General features: G+C 39.3%; 1 protein-coding gene across 2 annotated transcripts in view; it reads right to left on the bottom strand.

Annotated features, from left to right (window-relative positions):
- agmo (alkylglycerol monooxygenase) overlaps nucleotides 1–20,658 on the bottom strand; it is a 306,229-nt gene that overhangs the window by 275,704 nt on the left and 9,867 nt on the right. For both annotated transcript variants that reach the window (XM_080216539.1, XM_080216531.1), the window contains exon 2: nucleotides 10,388–10,518. In XM_080216539.1, the coding sequence (XP_080072665.1) occupies nucleotides 10,388–10,518 (131 nt within the window). The remainder of the gene's footprint in view (nucleotides 1–10,387; nucleotides 10,519–20,658) is intronic.

Raw genomic sequence — 20,658 nt, 5'->3', positions numbered from 1 at the left:
CTCTCAAAAGAGGAGGAGAGCCTCTGGTCATCTCGCACTTTGGTGATTTTCATTTTTAAAATGGCCAAGCAAGCCCCTCAATTATCAGGGAAGGCAATAAATGCTGGCGCAGTTAGTGACGTCCACATCCCATGAATGAATTGAAAACAATACTTAGCACCACCATAAACATCCTCCAAAACCAGGATCAACCTCTGCTCAACCATGCCATACTCCTTGGTCTTCCGATTCCATAAAGATTCTGCCTGTCAATTGGTTAAAAAAAAAACCTCTCCACAAATGGCTCCTAAACTTGGACAGGAGGCCACACAGTTTGCACATTCATTCCGATCAGCTGCAGGCTCTCAGATTTTACCTTTGGACAGGCCCTTCTTTTCTCCTGTCTTCTTATGATACATCTCACACTGGCCACTCCTTATACTTAATAACCTGCTGATCCTGTATAAGTGCTAAATTGCCACCAATTTCAATTTGAAATGCCTCTGAACTTTGGAGTCAAATCATTGAAGCTGCCAAAACGCCTTTCCCCACACAGTTTGGGAAAGCTTCCCCAGTGAGTCAGCAAATAAATCTGTGCTGTTTGTCCAGGCTGGAAGTAAATACAACTCCCAGGTTCAAGGGCAGCATTTAGGTAAACTCTTTTGATATGTATCCGAACTTTTAGCTCAGTAAATTCCTTTAGATACACTGGCTCAGATTTACTGATTAGTGTCAGAACAGTTCCAGCTATTACTACTCACAGGAAAAATGCACACACTCACTTGGCAGCATTATTTAAGGCCAGACTTCCTATGCTGGCCACTACCTGAAGCCTCCATTGCAGAAAGGCCTCGGAGGCCAAGCCTACCCCCCCCTGCCCTCCCACCAACACCTCTCTCCCCACAACCCCCCCATGACTTCTTATGACAGTGAGCTGCTGTATTCTGGTAAATAAGAGTTTAATCACAGAATCCCTAAGGTGCAGAAAGAGGCTATCCAGCCTATCAAGTCTGCACCGACTCTCCAGACGAGCATCCTACCCAGCTCCTCCCCTTTGCCCTATCCCCATAACTTGGAGCATTTACCAATCCATCTAACCTACACATCTTCGGACACTAAGGAACAAGTTAGCACTGCCAATCCACTGAACCGGCACATCTTTGGATTGTGAGAGGAAATCAGTGCACCAGGAGGAAACCAATGTGGACACAGGCAGAATGTGCAAACTCCACATAGATAGTACCTCCACAATGCCTCTTCTCCATCTGAAGATGGCAGTTGCCTCCCGAGAGACTGTGCCAGCTGTTGGCCCATTACGAGTACAGAAACCACAGGAACAAAGGTGGGTGATGTTATGACCACGCCGTGCTAACAACATGCTGGGTACAACTGAGGCTGGACTGACATATACCCACTGCACCCCCTCCCACCCCCACAAATCCCCCCCATCTCCACTTCCTGGACAGGGTCGGGTCCTGGAATGAAGTCTCACTCCTGGTTTCCAATCTATGATTGAAAATCCAGCCTGTGAGGTATTAATGTGTATCAGATATGTAATTGCAATGAAATGATTAATATTAAACAGTCTAGGAAGGAGTTAGGTTACTGACAATCCACTTGCATGTTGTGTGATAGTTTAAATGTCACAGCACTCACTGAAGCAAGTGAGAAAATGCCTTCAAGCAGTTACCGTTTTTACTATCTAAAAGAAGCTAGCAGGGATAAACACTTTGTAAAGTACTTATGTCTGACTGAGTTGCATAGCAGCTGCCTAGAGGATCCCCAAATCCACATCTGAAATTGTCATTTGGTGTGCCTGATACATTAAGTTAAATCTCCAGTCCCACCAGAGACACTTTTCTTAACGCATTTCGAATGCATTTTCAGAGAAAAGAACAAAACTTGGCATGGGCTTCCCCTGGTAACTCTATCTGCACTTCAAATGTAGCAAATTTTGCCTCAGCATTAGATTAGTCATCTCCTGTGTAACAAGTGTACAGTTACTTTCATTAAACTCAAATGATAACATTCATACAAATGCCGTGGAAGAAAAATATGTTCAATAAAATTGCAAAGGAAATATAATATCAGAATGAATGAAACATCGCAAACAAAATGCTTTCACGAGGTAACTCATTAGAAACCTTAACATTTTACTTAAGCAAGCATCATGGGACAGATTTTGTTTTTTATATTCAGCTTGAAGTGAAAATCATACTTAAGGATCATGCGTACATAATGAAATTAAACTATTTTTCAAATTAACTTGCAGAAGTGAAATTGTCCGTGCCAACTCTTTCTCCTCATCCTCTCATTGGACATGCAATGAGAAGAATTCCTCCCCCTCAGATCCAAACAAAATTCTCATTTTGTAATCAGCATGTGAGCAGCAATTTAAGTTCTTATTTGGAGATTAAGATTCAAATAGCAAACCAAGCAGGTGACGATAAGACTTTAACTGTAAGGAGTAATGATAGATTAGAAAGATTACAGTCCATCATTCAGTGTAACAAACATGTTCAGTCTTCATGGTGCTGAAGGTAACAATAGTTTTAACTTCTGGGCAATTCTGTTTCTGTTTCTATTTGATCCCATTACCATACCTTTTTTTCAGCCAGTTGCTTTATGTACTTAGAATCATAGAATCCTTACAGTATAGGAGGAGGTCATTCGACCCATCGAGTCTGCACCGACTCTCTGAAAGAGCGTCCTACCCAAGCCCATCCCTGTAACCCCTCGCATGTATCCTGTTAATTCCCCTCACCCATGTATCTCGGAACATTAAGGGATAATTTAGCATAAATAACCAGTCCAACCAACCTGCACATCTACTTCATAATGATCTTTTCAATAAAACAATGCTCTTTGGAAAGTTAAAATACACAAAGCAATGATTTTTTAAAATTGTATTAATGCAGTGGTATACTTTGTTACGATCACATGATATGGACTCATGCGCCAGAATTCTACTGCCTCACCCACCACAGAATCGGAGTGGTCGACGGGCAGACAACGGAAATGTGCATTGACCTCAGATGGGAATTTCCAGTCTCGCTTGAGCAAGGCCGTAAAATCTCGCCCATGGAGTCTTAATTCAAAATAATCATTTTACCTTAAAGAAAAATGAAGAATGAACACTTCATTTTTAAAACAAACTGGTGCTGAAACATTAGATCATCTTTTCTTTTCTGTCAAAATGCATTCAATTCCATTTCAGGACAAGACAGTAAAACACACACTAACTTTGGGATAAAAATGCAATAGACCATTCTTCAATGTCTGCCCTTATCAAAATAATTAAAGAAACTGGTTCAAAATGCGTCTTGCTGACCTTTCGGCTTTGGATTGGAATGCCAAAGAATGGATATGAAAAAAAAAACCTTATTCTGTCACAATGATGATGTGATTAGGTAAAATCGAGACATTATTGTGTATTAATGATCCAATCATAAACCATTTGCAACAACAAAAGATAGAAACTCTGTCAAATGACAGAACCTAGGTTTCTGATTAAGGACATTCAATAAAGCACACTTGAGGCAGTAGCGAGAAATATCCAGATCAGCAAAGAAACAGGATTCTTTCTAAGATAAATCAGCAGATGTATAACTTGGGTTAAACTTTACCTATCCACTTGTAGAACCAAACGACATAGGTAGGAAAAGGGATGAGGTCCTGAAGTGTGAACATAGAGAGTTAGGCAGAAGGCTAAAGTGCAGGACTTTGAAGGTAGTAATTTTTGGACTGTGATCAGTACCACATGCTAGTGAGAGTAGAAATAGGAAGATTAGGCAGATGAATGTGTAGCTTGAGAGCTGGTGCAGGGGTCCACTGCATCTCAACTGCAGTGAAGCAAAATTCAAGCAATAAACTACTGAATACATCTGTATCAACCTCCAGACTATTTCTTCAGTGGGCCCAACAGGAATCACAAGTCTGTGAGTTTTCAAGACTTCATCTTGGGAGAAGCAAGCATGACAGTGAATTTTTGGAATTTCAAGACTTAAGTGCATGCTATTTCTCTTGTAATCATCTTTTCATGAGTGGGCGTGTGTCTGTGTGACTGGGTGTGGCTATGAATACATTTTGGGTGTTCAGAATAAACTTTATCCTTTTCTAAAGGCTACAAGAAAATCTGCCAGTCTTTAACAGTTATAGCACACAGGACTTGAACCATATTTTTTCCTTTTTTAAATATACATCTGTCTTTATCCAGCTGAGGGCAGCAGAGCAGTAAAGCTGATTGGCTGTTACTGGTAAGATTTGCATAGGTGGTCTGTGGAGGAGCTGTTGTAAAAGGGACAGTAAGCCCCAAACCCTACTACAGTGTTCCCCTCCCTACTTCCTCCTCTAACCAAAAACAAAGTCGCTTCTTGGCCTTTTGGCTAAGATCAAATATATTATCAACATCCTTCACTTGGTTGAAGTCATGAGGTTACTTCATTTGAAGCCACTTTTTAAAGCGGCATCTCAGCCTTTTGGCTAAGATGCAAATGAGATCAAGCCTTGGAGGAGGTGCAATGGATCATGTAGATCAAACCAAGGATAGGAAGTGAGAGCTCTGTCTTGTCAGCTTAAATCTGGAATGTCTCACTTGCTGAAACTCTAAATTGGATGGAATTGGATATATAAATAAAGAAAAACAAAATCAAAGTCATCAGGAGAATCACAAGCAAGGGAAATGTGAGTTAAGATTCTTTTATCCTTTACCTATATAAGGGCAGTATGGCAGTAGTATGTTCCTCCTGCCAGATGTGGGAAATTAGGGAACGATGTAGTCTCCCTGACAATTTTGTCTGGAGGATGTGTGTCCAGTTGCAGCTCCTCACACACCACATTGCTCAGTTGGAATAGCAGGAAGATGCATGGCAGAGCATACAGAAGGCAAAGATGTGATAGACACTAGTTACAGGGAGGTTGTCACACCAGAGGTTCCAGTTAAGTAGATAGGTGACTACCAGGAGAGGCAGACAGGTAATACAGGAGTCTCCTGTGGCTATTCCCCTTTCAAACAGGTATACTCATTTTGGACACTGTCGAAGGGAATAACCTGCAAGTTGGAAATGCCAGCAACAGCCAGGCTTATGGTACCATAGCTGGTTCTGCCGTAGAGCAGGGTCGGGCAAAGAACAAGCAAGCAGCAGTAATAGGGGACTCGCTAGTTAGATGTGCAGACACGCATCTTTGTGGCTGCGATCGAGACTCCAAGATAGTGTGTTGCCTCCCTGGTGGCAGGTTCAAGGACATCTCTGAGCAATTGCAGGACATCCTTAAGGGGGACGGTGAGCAGCCAGAGATCATAGTACATATTGGTACCAACGACAACGACATAGGTAGGAAAAGGGATGAGGTCCTGAAGTGTGAACATAGGGAGTTAGGCAGAAGGCTAAAGTGCAGGATCTTTAAGGTAGTAATTTTTGGACTACGATTAGTGCCACGTGCCAGAGGGAGTAGAAATAGGAAGATTAGGCAAATGAATGTATGGCTTGAGAGCTGGTGCAGGGGGCAGGCAATCAGATTTTTGGATCATTGGGATCTCTTCTGGGGAAGGGGTGACCAATTCAAGAAGGACAGGGGTACACCTGAACTGGAGGGGGACTAATATCTTGTCAGAGACATTTTCTAGAGCAACTCTGGAGAGTTTAAACCAAACTAGTTTGGCAGGGGGATGGGGCCCAAAGCAGTAGGGACACAGAAGAGAAGGTTTAGGACAGTGCAGAAGTTAAACAGGGCACAATAAATGGTAAAGGCAATGTCAGGAATCCTAATACCAGATAGATCAGGTAAAGCAGAGCAGAGAGCAAGGGAAGTCCAGATTAAACAGAACTAGAGGGCACAGCCTCAAAATAAGGCGGGGCAGAGGCAGTTTAGAACGGAGTTGAGGAGGAACTTCTTCACTCAAAAGGGTGGTGAATCTCTGGAATTCTCTGACCATTGAAGTGGTGGAGGCTACCTCGTTGAATATATTTAAGTCATGGGTAGATAGGTTTCTGATAGACAAGGGAATTAAGGGTTATGGGGAGAAAGCAGGGAAGTGGAACTGATCCACTTCAGATCAGCCATGATCTTATTGAATGGTGGGGCAGCCTCAAAAGGGCTAGATGGCCTACTCCTGCTCCTATGTTCTTATGTAAACTGCATTTGTTTCAATGCAAGAGGCCTGACGGGTAAGGCAGATGAACTCAGGGCATGGATGAGTATATGGGACATGGATATTATAGCAATTACTAAAACGTGGCTAAGAGAGGGACAGGACTGGCAGCTCAATGTTCTAGGGTACAGATGCTATAGGAAAGATAGAACAGGAGGTAAGAGAGGAAGGAGAGTTGCACTTTTGATTAGGGAAAACAGCACAGCAGTACTGAGATAGGATATATCGGAGGGTTTGGTCACTGAGTCTATATGGGTAGAACTGAAAAATAAGAACGGGGGAAATCACTGATTGGGTAGTCCAGAAGTTACTACCTTTGAGGTCCTGCACTTTAGCCTTCTGCCTAACTCTAATAGTCAGGGGGAAATTAAGGAACAAACATGTAAGGAAATTACAGATAGCTCCAAGAAAAATAGGGTGGTAATAGTAGGGGATTTTAACTTTCCCAACATTGACTGGGACAGCCATAGTATTAGAGGCTTGGATGGAGAGAAATTTGTTGGGTGTATTCAGGAGGAATTTCTCATTCAGCATGTGGATGGTCCGACTAGAGAGGGGGCAAAACTTGACCTCTTGGGAAATAAGTGAGGGGTCAGTTTGGGACCAGTGATCACAATTCCATTAGTTTTAAGACAGCTATGGAGAATGATAGGTCTGGTCCAAAAGTTAAAATTCTAAATTGGGGCAAGGCCAATTTTGATGGTACCAAGCAGAAACTTTCAAAAGTTAATTGGGGAGTCTGTGGGAGGCTTTCAAAAGTGTGTTAACCAGTGTTCTGGGTAAGCACATTCCTCTTAGAATGAAGGGCAAGGCTGGTAGAAGTAAGGGATCCTGGATGACTCAGGTTATTGAGGGCCTGGTCAAGAAGAAGAAAGAGGCATATGATATACATGGATAGCTGTGATCAAGTGAATCCCTTGAAGAATATAGAGGGTGTAGAAGTAGGGTTAAGAAAGAAATCAGGAGGACAAAAAAAAAAAGGGGACATAAGATTCTTTTGGCAGATAAAGCAAAGGACAATCCAAAGAGCTTCTACAAATACATAAAGGCCATAAGAGTAACTAGGGAGAGACAGCAGGGCCTCTTAAGGATCAACGAGGTCATCTATGTGCAGATCCACAAGAGATGGGTGAGATCCTAAATGAATATTTCTTATCAGTATTCACTATTGAGAAAAGCATGGATGTTAGGGAACTTGGGGAAATAAATAGTGATGTCTTGAGGAGTGTATATATTACAGAGAGAAAGTGCATCAAGATAAATCCCCAGGACCTGATGAAGTGTATCCCAAGACATTGTGGAAGGCTAGGGAGGAAATTGTGAGTCCCCAACAGAGATAATTGTATCATCGATAGTCACAGGTGAGGTGCCTGAAGATTGGAGGGTGGCAAATGTTGTGCCTTTGCTTAAAAAGGGTTGCGGGGAAAAGCCTGGGAACTACAGGCCGGTGAGCCTCACATTTGTGTGGGTAAGTTGTTGGAAGGTATTTCAGAGATACAATCTACAGGCATTTAGAGACACAAGGATTGATTAGGAACAGTCAGCATGGCTTTGTGATTGAAAAATCATGTTTCACAAATCTGATTGAGTTTTTTGAAGGGATAACCAAGAAGGTAGATGAGGGCAGTGCAGTTGATGTTGTCAACATGGGATTTAGCAAGGCCTTTGACAAGGTACCTCATGGTATGTTGTTGCACAAGGTTAAATCTCACTGGATCCAGGGTGAAGTAGCTAAATGATACAAAATTGGCTTAATGATAGAAGCCAGAAGACAGTTGTAGAGAGCTGTTTTTCAAACTGGAGGCCTGTGACCAAAAGTGTGCCTCAAGGATCAGTGCTGGGTCCATTGTTATTTATCATTTATATTAATGATTTGGATAAGGATATAGGAGGCATGGTTAGTATGTTTGCAGATGACACCAAGATTGGTGGCATAGCGGACAATAAAGTAGGTTGTCTCAGATTGCAATAGGATCTTGAACAACTGGACCAGTGGGCTGACGAATGGCAGATGGAGTTTAATTTAGATAAATGCAAGCTGATACATTTTGGTATATTGGACCAGGGCAAGATTTAGTCAGTTAATGGTAGGGCGTTTGGGAGAGTTGCAAAACAAAGAGACGTAGCATTACAGGTTCATGCTCCTTGAAAGTGGAGTCACATGTGGACAGAGTGGTGAAGAAGGCATTAAAGCATACTTGGCTGCATTGTTCAGAACATTAAATACAGGAGTTGGGACATCTTGTTGAAGTTGTACAAGACATTGGTAAGACCACACTTGGAATACTGTGTACAGTTCTGGTCATTCTATTATGGAAAGTATATTATTAAACTAGAAAAAGGGCAGAAAAGATTTACTAGGATGCTACAGTGACTTGATGATTTGAGTTATAAAGGAGAGGCTGAAAGACTGGGACTTTTTCTCTGGAGCGGAAGAGGCAGAGGGGCGATCTTATAGAGGTCTATAAAATAATGTGGGGCATAAATCAGTTAAGTAGTCAATATTTTTTCCCCAAAGGTAGGGGAGTCTAAAACTACAAGGCATAGGTTTAAAAGGTGAGAGGAGAGAGATACAAAAGTGTCCAGAGGGGCATTTTTTTCCACACAGAGTGCTGAGTATCTGGAACAAGCTGTCAGAGGTAGCAGAAGAGACGGGTACAATTTTGTCTTTTAAAAAGCATTTAGACAGTTATATGGGTATGATAGCTATCGAGGGATATGGGCCAAATGCAGGTAATTGGACTAGCTTAGGGTTTTTAAAAAAAAGGGGCAGCATAGACAAGTTGGGCCATAAGGCCTATTTCCATTCTGTAAACGTCTATGACTCTGTGACTTTGGTCAGTCAAGAAATGAGAGCAGGACAAACCAGCTTACCATCTCTTCCCCGTCCATAATAAAAAGAAAATTAGCTCCAGAACAATATAATGCTTACTTACCCTTAATATATTGTTACTCATATTTGACTAAGAGGACTTTTTAATATGATATATCATATTCTTACACTCCACATGGAGAAAAATACATTTTTCATGCTGTGAAGTAATTATACATTTTAATTGATGGTGAGTGAGGTGAGTGCGCAGCTACCATAGTTTTATTCCTGGGGATTTTGGCAGGAGCTTTCAACTGTCTCAACCCTGAGTCTAGATCACCACATTCATTAAAGTTGAAGCTGGTGACCCAAGTTCATGCACAAAGAAGAAGAAAATCAGCTTGTCTATAATTTCCTACAATTTTCATCAGCCTAGAATCTCAGATTGTGCCCTATTGCTCATCTTCTTAATGAGTCAAGCTCCTTGTAGGATGCCACATTATTTGAATGGGAAAACTTCCTTCAATAACGTCCGAAGTGTGTGAAGAAAGCTACTGTTATTTAGCTGACCTCCTTCATCCAAGAATTTTTTGGATGGCATCACAGTCAGACACATAAATTCCAAGCAAAGCATTGTGTGTACAGGATAAGGCCAGGTCATTTCTCCAAGCTTCAACAATAGCACAATTACCAAGTTCCCCACCACCATCCTGCAAGCCACAACGACCAGAAGTCTAACACAACCAGTAGCATTCTGTAGCTTGCCATAAGATTAGAACAGTGATCTTCAGGACACTTTGCAGTGATTGGCTCATCCCCTGACAACTCAGTCTGCTCCTTGTTAAAGAGATTCAAATTAGCAGCGTGGCAGCACAGCTGTAGTTGCTGCAACACTCAATAAGTTCAAAATCATTCAAGACAGAGTAGTCAGCTTGATAAACATCCAATCAATCATCTTTCCATAAACAGTGCACGGTGACTGAAGTGTATAACATTTATAGGATGCAGTGCTACAAAACATCAAGCTTATTTTGATGGTACAATACAGCCCCAAAAAGGATAAGAAAAGTAAGATTATAAAAATATTGACACCCCCATGTTTCCTCCAAGTGGCACAAATTCTTGGCTTGGAAATATCTCACAGCCTTTATTGCCAGTTTATCAAAATTTTGTCATTCCCTACCTAATATCATTATTGGAGCATTGTCACAGTTCAAGGTGGTTCACTTCCACGTTTCCAGGACAAGTAGAGTTAAGTAATAAATAGCCAACGTCACCTTCATCCGAGAACTTTTATTTTAAATGTGTTTTCACCTCACTCAAACAACCAACTTTACTGATATTTATTGATCTCAACTGAAAAGCAACCTTTAGCTTTGAAATCTTGCCTTTTACCAGTTTGTGAAATATACTCCCAAGAGGGTAATAAGGTTGATTGTACTTACTCTGGCAGTCTTGACAGGATGCCAGCACTGATGGAGGTCACTGCATCATTCATTCGAAATACAAGTTGGCCCTTGCGAAACCAGGTAACCATGAGTTCTATGAGCATTAAACCCAAAAAATAAGGTGTAGCCTGCAAAATATAAGCCAGAACTTTTGTTAATTCATCATTCAGCAATTTATCTACATCACTGCAGCAAATGAGTGACGTGCAGAAGCACATGAACAACCTTTCAGGTATTCAAGGATTTCCTGTCTGTTAATATTTTGAGATCAGTGGCTACAACAGATGATACAGTAGAGAAGATACTTCAGTGCTTGATAGTGATAATAATAAAGCAATGCATCTAAATTCTAAATTGTAGAATTCATTTAATAAAATTGTGAAATAATTAACGATGAGCCAAACACAAAATGCAGGACACAACAAGCTTTAAAAACAAAAGTAATTAAATGATGCCACGTTAGAGTTTTAAGTGATTACAGCAGAAAGGAAAGACAAAGGAAGGTAAAGGTGTTCACAGTTGAGATTCTAACACAGAATAGTTTGAAGTTTAAGATTGATTTGTTTTATTATTGTCACATATATTAGCATACAGTGAAAAGTATTGTTTCTTGCACGCGTACAGGCAAAGCATACCATTCATAGAGGAGGAAAGGAGAGTGTGCAGAATAGAGTGTTACAATTACAGCTATGATGGAGAGAAACATCAACTTAATACGATGTAGGTCCATTCAAAAGTCTGATGCAGCAGGGAAGAAGCTGTTCTTGAGTTGGTTGGTATCTGTCCTCAGATTTTTGCATCTCTTTCCTGACGGAAGCTAGAAAAGAGCTTGTCCGGGGTGCGTGGGGTGAGTGACATGTTTCAAGTGAGAAAAGCCTGCAATTATACCGCATAATATTGGGGTACAAACACATTCAAAACTTTGAACCAGATGCTTTTTAATTTAAAAATAAACAGATTAACATTTTTGCAGAACAAGAAATTTTAGTCAAAGGTATTGAGCATTTGTTGACTTTAATAAGTAGTTTAATAAAGAACTGACAAGTGTAGCAGCTGCTTCAATGCATTTGGAGGTGCCCATCCTTTTTTCAGCAGCTTTTGTACCCTCCTCAAGTCTAGGACAAAAAAAAATTACCATTGCTCCCACTTGAACATAACACTTCTAATGTCTCAAATTTAAGATACACAATAAATGTATCTTGCTCATTCAGTCATGATTTCAGCATTGCAACCTTCTATTTCTGATCATCCTTGTACAGTTCTCTAAGAACACACGCTGGGCAAAGTGTCAGGTTCTGACTAAAATTGGTGTATTTCTCTCCAAAAACACTGCCAGTTTTCTCACCAGATCTTCTGGCACACAGGGGGAAGAGGGGGTGGTTGGGCCTGGTTTACACTGTCACTCTGACAACAGGGCACAACCTGATAGAGCCAGGAAGGCCAGTTCCAAAGAGATAGGGATACCATCTCTAAAGGGTGCCCCAACTTGCAAGAATGATAGACTCCCCTCCCACTTCCCATGGAGGATGCCTTCCTCCACCCGTAAACCTTAGTGCACCCCTTTCAAAGAAGTATAATGACTTATAATACATTTTCATGCTTAGTTACCATTGCATAAGTGAAAGGAACAGATGAATCTATGAGTCTCTAAAGCTAAGAAGTAATCTGTTGATACGCTCACATCTTGTAATAGTAATCTGGTTTTGAGTTTTTTTTTTAAAATGCCTCACTGTGATTTGTGGGACTTTTACTCTTGGATGTTGTTTCTAATTGGAATCTTATGAGATGCAACAGCACTATGTGGTGGTTGAGTAGATCAGCTTTGTCCTTGGTTACACCTTACCACTGCACTTTTGTGTGAATTGACTTCATAAGACCTTGGTTCGGAAAAAAATCCATGTCACCTTGGCTGGTTGCCATGCCATTTACCTTCTGTGGGATCCTGGACATGAACTTGTTCTCCCAACTGTAAACTTGGGAAGTCTGTACTGGTATTTTTATTGTGCATGTTGGCCATCTTCTCTTGTGATTTTTAAGAGTTGCTCTCTATTTTCTGAGAGTGTAGAACAAGTAAGAGTAGGTAAACTGGCAACATTGATCTGCCACACATGAACTCTGCCAATGATGGAATAGATACAGGTAAAGGCATCACTCTCAGATGTAATACTGCAATATGTACAGCTTGCTTGGCCTTTCTATATTTGAAAAAATGGGATTTTAACATGTGAATCATTAATTCAACAAGGTCATTTGATCTAGAGAAATGAGGAGAAATAGTGTTTTTGAAATACCTCTTCTCACACACATCCTGAAAAGGCTTGTCAATAAATTGTGGACTATTATCAATAATGGTACTTCTAGGTGCACCAAATAAACTGAAAATAGCACTTAGAGTGTAGCAGACAGTAATGCTTGATGAATTATGCACTTGTTGAATAATGGGGTATTTGGTAAAGTAGTCAATGATGGTGATGAAGTGCAAGGGTGGATTTTTTAAAATATTTTTGGGAAATATTGCGTTATTCTGGAAAAAAAGCAGGATGTGCGCATATGTGTATAAATGATTTAATTAAGCGGAAGAAGGTTAACAGAGACATACTGTCTCAGATAGCTGAGATATAAAGGGGTAAAGGTATTAGATGCTTATATGTGTAATAAAAGGCCGCCGTGAAGTAGATTTATAAGTAAATAGTTTGGGTTTGGAATTTGGATTAGGAGATAGATAAAGACTTGGATTTACAGTTGGAGGGATAAAGGACTTTTACAATTTACAAAAGTTTAAGTAAACAAGGGTTATTAAATTTTCTTTAACCCAAAAAGGGAAGGCAATAGGAAAAAAATTGAACATTTTTATATTTTGGAAAGGTTCAATCCAAAGAGGTGCTGAGGAATTTGAGATCAGAAGGGAAAAAGTCAATGGAATTGGAGATGAAAGGGGAAGATACCGAGCTGAGTTGTGCTGGCTGTGTGGAGGAGATATCCTAGGACAAGCTTTGTGTTGAGAAGGTGCAAAATCTGAAGCAGCCACGAGAAACCAGGAAAGGCTTTGGCTGGAATCTTCTGGCCATTCAGGCTGGTGAGATGTTCCCAGCTCATTGCAGTGAACAGAGATTTGGCTGGGTGCCAAATTCTCTGACCTCGCTACAGCTGGAGCATGGGATGAACGGCCGGTAAGATCGCACCCTTTGTTTCAGAAAACTTCTGTTCCTTAATATTTTTGGATCCCCACAGCAGATGGAGAAGTCATGTGATATACCTTTGGACCAAAGAAACCTCCATGGAATCAAAGGTACTTTGTGCCGATTTGATATATAGTCTTGATATGTCTCACATCTCCACTATAACTTGAATGTCATTGCTCATACCTGGCCAATAAATTGTTTTCCCCTCCGCTCATTGCCTGTGTGAGTGATGAAGTTGTTTAAGAATATCAGGTCACAAAGATTCCAGGATGATGACCAGCCTGCTTTTAGAAATTACTCACTGGGAGATGTCTAGCTCATCCTGTTAAGGCCAAAAAGGTCTCATGTTTTTATGGACACAATGAATTGAAACAGGCCATCCATCTATGACATTTTCCCACAGTTTCTGCCCTGTAGAATGTTTTGCCTATATTTTTTGTAGCTTCTGATATTTATTTTGCACAAAACGTATTGGGGCAGTTTGGAGAACATCCTCAAATTCAATGCCAATGAGGTCAAATTGTAGATCTAAGAATATAGCTTCTATTTTCATTGGGTTAGGCAATCTGCTAAGTGTATTCAATATGACTATCAAGTTACCTACACTTGAATATTTATCAAGAAACATTGTAATCTTAGTGGTGCACTAGTCAATGGGTCTGACCAAATCACCTCCAGCAACTTGAGTTCAATTTCTGTCACACATATCTTTTGCCAAATAGATATAGAATTGTTGTCATACCTATCACTAGAGCTAATGTTTCCTATTTGAAGTTGGAGTAGCTGGGTTATGTTACAGACAGGGATTTTGAAGCAAGTGCAATTGGTTTGCCTTTCTGTAGCATGCATGCTTCCAGACCTTTTTGTGAGGCATCTATTGACTCCGTAAGATCATATAATTGCAATGTTGATGTTTCTGATAATGACTGATTCTGTGCTTTGAAGATGTATTGTTAATGTTACTGCATCCTTTTTCAATAATTCCATATGTGAGGAAGATTTTTGAGCAAAGTACAGAATGTATGGAGACAAGAAATTAGAGACTTGGACACCTTCGAAGATCATCCAAATCTTAAGAGGGCTTTTATATCCTCTATCTTACTTGGATCTGGACAAATGCCAACACTGAAACAAATGGAACCAATGAAACTGATGTCATATTTCAGCCAGTTGAACATAAATTCTTCATTGTGATGCATCCATCAATTAATTCAGATTGTCACCATGTTCTTATATTGTTCATCATGAAACAGCAATATCACCAGCAATACATCATGCAGATACATGGCATTGTGTATGTAAAGTAGTCTATATGAGCTTAAAAGAGACATTGGCTAACAGATAGCCCAATGTAAATGGTTAACAAGAGTATCTTCCAAATGGTATAGAAAATGTGGTAAGTTCTTGGGACTTTTCCTTAAAATTTAGTGACAAGTAACCATGCTTGGCATCAAGGCTCGAGAAGAATTTTCCACTTGCAAATCTCAGATTTAACTCTACTAATGTGGGTATTTTGGAAGGACAACATTTTAAAGCTGTGCATAAACATCATGGATCAAGGTGTATTCTGAGTTACCCCTCCTTCTTCTTGACATGCAAGTAAGCTGCACCAATCTGTGTGGTCTTACACTCTTCTAATGATTCATCCTGCTCCATATTATATAGTTCAACTTTCAGTTTGCATTCTCATGCAAGTGTAATGCTTCCTTGAGACTGCCAATTTTGTTAAAGCATTCTGGATATTTCAATGTTAGGTCATGAACTGAAGTGAAAGGAGTAGTTCCTGACCTTTGTTTGCCTTGTGATGTCTGATTTATTCAAGGTCATATGCCAGTAGACCTGCAATTATTGGGCCTTTAGTATCCATGAGTAGGGCATCTGTGACATCCAGGAGGATTAGTTGTACATGCACTCTAGAACTGTGGATCCTACACACAGAATAACAGTGCAGAGTTCAAATGCTGGGACTCTAGACTCCATGTGATCCAAAAGAGATCCCCCTGCTGCCCAGAGTCAGCAGTTTACTGTCCACCTGCCATGAGATTTCTGAAGTATTTTAAACTTATGAATTTATTAGCATGTTATTTGTGCTGCTGCACATCATTTACAATTGTAACAATTTTTTTCCATTGTTGATGCTGTCTTCTAGGTTTGGACACCACAAGAGCATCTATTTTCTGAATCACCATGTGTTAATGTTGGCAGCGTACTCAATCCAGAAATTTGATAACCACTATGTACAATTGATAGTGAAATGAGAAATCACAATCAATTTCAATCCTACCATCTCCCAGCATCCATATATGTACTTAACAAACAGTATTGGAAACCGTGAATGAATTTTCCCCTCTCTAACCGACTTTGTGTCTCTACTCCGCATCAGGATGACAGAGATTAACAAAGCCGAGGACAAACCTTGGCATCTCTGTTCCATACTGGTTTATGCAATTAGAGCCATTGAAGTATTAAGGATACATTTTTAAAATCAATAAATTTGGTACTGGGATTGTAATACAAGCATTCAACTAACAAAAGCAATTAAATTATTTCTGAACCCTGTCATACTAGGTAAAATCGTTTTTCCTAATTGCCATAAATTAGCTTTAAGAGTTAATAGCCAAGTGTAAATATGAAGTAAACAAAGCTACAGCCTACAAATTTAAATATGCATCATCAGGTTTTATTATTTATTCAGTTCATTATATGAGCATCCTTCACAATTACCCTTAAATGTCAATGGTGTAATTAACAAATGTGAGATTTACTCATCTGAATATGTTACACTGCAGACAAGCAACTCCTACAAGATTCACAATGTGAATGACAATAATTAGCTGGAACAAAACAATGTAGCTTTTCTTCATTTGATTACCAAATTTATACATCTAGAATTACTGCAGTCAAAGAAATATTGTTCTGAATAAAACTTAAAAGGATATCAATGATTTCCATTTCTTTTCCAGCAGAGGCAATTAAACAATAATGTGGATTCAAAAAATCTAAGATCATGCAGGTTCAAATATAAAACAAAAATCACCTAACTTGTAACAAATGTTATATGATTACAATAGCAAGGGAGCCTTCAACTCACTCAATTGTGAATTCACTTTCAAAGAGAACTCACTGCAAAGGGAATTCAGGCAGGCAGCATTAGATTAGGTAGGACAAAGTCAATAAACCAGCTGGTTTTAGCACTACTGCCATTGAACAAGCTAGAAACTCTTCAGTTAAGCGAATTCCTCATTTGGCATTATCCCACATGGAAATCAGGCTATGAGTTTCAGACTGTGGCCTGCTGAGATTTTCCTGCATTTTCTGTTTTTGTTTCCGATTCCAGTATTTTGATGTTATTTATGAGCTGACTCTGATCTTTTAATAACTAAATTTCAATAAAGAAAGGATTACGACTGTCTCTTCAAAAACAATATAAAATTGATCACAACATTATAGTGAGTTGTAGTTACTGGTAAATAAAGATCAGTAGCTTGTCTAGTGTCTCCAATGGAAAGCAAGTGACAAGTGAATTATTAACAATTAAAGAAACAATGTTACTTTATTTTCCCAAATGCACAGACATTTCTCAAAAGGTGCCAGGAATTTGATCAATACACAATTCTTTTGTAGTTTAGTTTTCTAAAGTATTTTTTTAATAGCTAGCCAATGACAGATGTTGGTTATTTGCTGCAGTCATGCTGCCTGTTATAAACAAAGTACCCGTATTCTTACAAAATAAGGTTTCTTTAACATGCCTATATCAATTTATTAGAAAAAATAAACATGACACGTGATAGATTGTCCAATTATACACGCATTGGCTGAACAAGGTTCAGGAAATAAGCCAAGCTGTTACATAATGTAATGAAGCATCAAAGATCACTTGGAAAAATCTGTTTTTTGACCTTTCTGCTATAGGTCAAAACAAGCTCTTGCACAAGATTTCATTTTTGAATCTCTCATCTCTCTCTCTCTCACTCACGGGAGAGAGAAATTAAAAACAGTATCATGAATAAGTGTACAAATGAAGAAAAAAAAACAAATTGACTGCATGTAGTATTAAGTTAAAGCTCAGGAGAAATAAGGAAAATATCATAATTAGCTCAATATTATGAGGGAAAAATACACATCCAAAACCTAATGGCAACAATGGGCATAAAAGATCATTTGGATATATCAAAATCTCATTCAAATTTGGCTGCACCTTCCACCAGAATTCTCCAAAGTGATACATTTATGATATAAAACACATTATAACTTAAATTATCAACATCAAGCCCATATCTGCTATTACTAAGACCATGGTATTCATTTATATTTTCTTGCACAAAAATTACAAGAGAGACATAGCTTTATCCAACCAATCTTTGTTGCCCTTTAACTTCTAGCCAAGCAGTAGTCTGAATCTCATGTGTCTCATTCTGTTCCCTTTACTCACACTTTTCCTTCAATCATCTGCTAATATGCATTAAATACACAAATAATTTCTTGTGTGTTAAGATAAAGAGGACATTGTCTTGTCAAGGTATTTGGCATGACATAATATTCCTGAATTAAAAAAGTGTTGAAACTCAGTATTTTGGCTGTTGAAGCAGATTCATAATGCAACATACACTACATCATAGCGTGCAGTTTTGCAATGCACTGTTTTTCAAAAACTGACTCATTGGCATTTCACAGAAAGACATGTGTGTCGCAATTGGCTACATATCCATCCAAGATACTTTCAGGACCTCAAGATGTGATACTGTAATACATAAGCAATGGCAGAATTCATGTTTATCAAATAAATACATCTTCATAACTTGAAGATAGTGATGAATTTCAAATTTTGTATTCAGATACAACATTTCAAAAAGGCTCTGTCAGCAATACAAAACCAATCACGTCACTATGTATTTGTAGGAGCAGAACTAATAGAATCTTTTACAGTGGTGTTCCTTTAATATTAGACTCTTGTTCAAATATCTCCTATACAGTGCCACATTCAAACTTTTAAAACCAAGATTCAATGCATAGTTTTCTACTTTGATTGTGTCTCCAAATTATTTTCTGTGGCCAATCATTCCATGTATTTCCTTGGCTTGACATCACCTAATCACAATGACTCAACTGATCTTGCCTCTCCCTCCCTTTTACTGCTTCCACTGGCATTGATCTTCTACTTCATTTGGATTTCTCATGTTCAGTTGGTGCACAGAGACAATAAAAATGTGAGTAAAAAGCTAGGTCAAAATTGCTGTGATCATTGGATAATTGGTTTTCCATAAAAATAAAAAGCACAGAGCGCATTGTGTGGAATAAAAATAACAAATGGGATTGGTGGATTTGAGAGAAATAACTCACTACGACAATGTTATTTATTCTACGTTTGTGCATAGCATTGTTATGACTAAGGATAAACTAACTAGGAAGCAGTTGTAATGCAAAAATCTATAAACCTAATAAAATTTCATGAGCATGAAGTTAATAAATCTCAGGAGAATCTTTAAGCATTACAAGGCATGTTTATTTTCACATAATAATCCTTACTTCTGCAATGAAAAAAAGTTACAGTAAATCCCTGTTAAATTGCCTCCTCCTCAATTCAGATTTTGGGTAGGATGTGGGTGGAATCAGGAAGACTCCATGGACCTTTGAAAATGGTGGGCTAGGCCCAGATGTGGAAGTCCTACCCCATTTCCACCAGGGCAACACAGTGGCATAGTGGTTAGCACTATTGCCTCATAGCACCAGGGTGCCAGGTTCAATTCTGGTTTTGGGTAACTGTCTGTGTTGAATTTGCATGTTCTCCCTGTGTCTACATGGGCTTTCTCCAGGTGCTCCAGTTTCTTCCCAAAGTCCCAAGATGTGTAGGTTAGGTTGATTGGCCATGCTAGTGTTAGAGTTGTTAGCTGGGTAAACATGTGGGATTACGAGGTTAGGGCCTGCGTGGGATTACTGTTGGTGCAGGTTTGATGGGCTGAATGGCCCTTCTGCATTGTAAGGATTCTATGATATCCAATTTTTGGCAGTAGGAGCAAGAGGACAGAGGGGAAATAATTCACACAGTAGGGAAACCCAAAATTGGAAGAACCACTGGAACTCAGTGCTGAGTCCAAACAGACCGCATTTTGGTTGTTGCAAGGACTTGAACCTACAGTACAGGAGTCATAAGTTGATGGAGAAATCATAAACACTCTTGAAGGGTAGATAAGGTCTGTATAATTGTCATAATATGAATATTATTTAAGTCTCCTCCTCTTTAAACTTATAAAAAGGGGCTATAACTATCAAAAGTTCATAAAACCATCTGTTGGACTGTGTTGATGGATAGGACTACAGCCGCTGTTACTTGGAAAAAAAGTTCATACTGCAATTGCAGTATGAATAGAGCTCTTTGCCAATATTTCACAAGGGTTACCATTATGTCAAGTTTCAAATGCTACCATGATCTCAGAGTTCTGAGTTCACAGTTTGATTGACAGTTTATAGAGCCTATTAAAGAATTAACTGTCTGTGATATGGGATCTGAATAGGAGTCTGTGTTTTGTAAGAGATTAAGCACTTGACCATATTTAAAAGCACTTGAATGGATTTTTTGAATAGGGATTCTTTTCACTATCAACTGTTTACAACTGAGAGCCATATTAGATTGTTAGATGTTTTCTCTTTCATGTTCACATGGCCCCTGAGTTCTGTGGATACTAGATGAGTGATGATAAAGTTGGCATGGAGGGTATGAGAGCTGTAGGTGATGGTTGGGGGCATGAACTGCCATTAATTTGGTGAAGGGCCATGAAGAGGTAGAAAGGTAATGGAATGAGAGTGTTAGGGCAACCTTCTAAAACAACTGGGCAAGGTCTCAGAGAACAAAGGTGGGTTTTGTAACAAGTCCTCTGACATTTGCACACCCCATGGCTCACTAAGTACTGCTTTTTATGTTAGTGAGCCTAAATATATTCTGTATTTACCTGCACCACACCCTCCCCCATCCCCCGCCAAGATAGTAGAATACTATCTTAACAGGTACAAACATTTGACTAGATTTTTAAAATGTTTATCTGCTATTTTGGTAAAGGAAAGCTGGAAAGATCACAAGGAATAAGCATA

Source organism: Carcharhinus amblyrhynchos, chromosome 2, assembly GCF_965287045.1.
Source record: "Carcharhinus amblyrhynchos chromosome 2, sCarAmb.v2.hapA, whole genome shotgun sequence".
NCBI lineage: Eukaryota > Metazoa > Chordata > Chondrichthyes > Carcharhiniformes > Carcharhinidae > Carcharhinus > Carcharhinus amblyrhynchos.
Note: the sequence above shows the minus strand (reverse complement) of the source record. Positions and strands in the feature narration are given on the sequence as shown.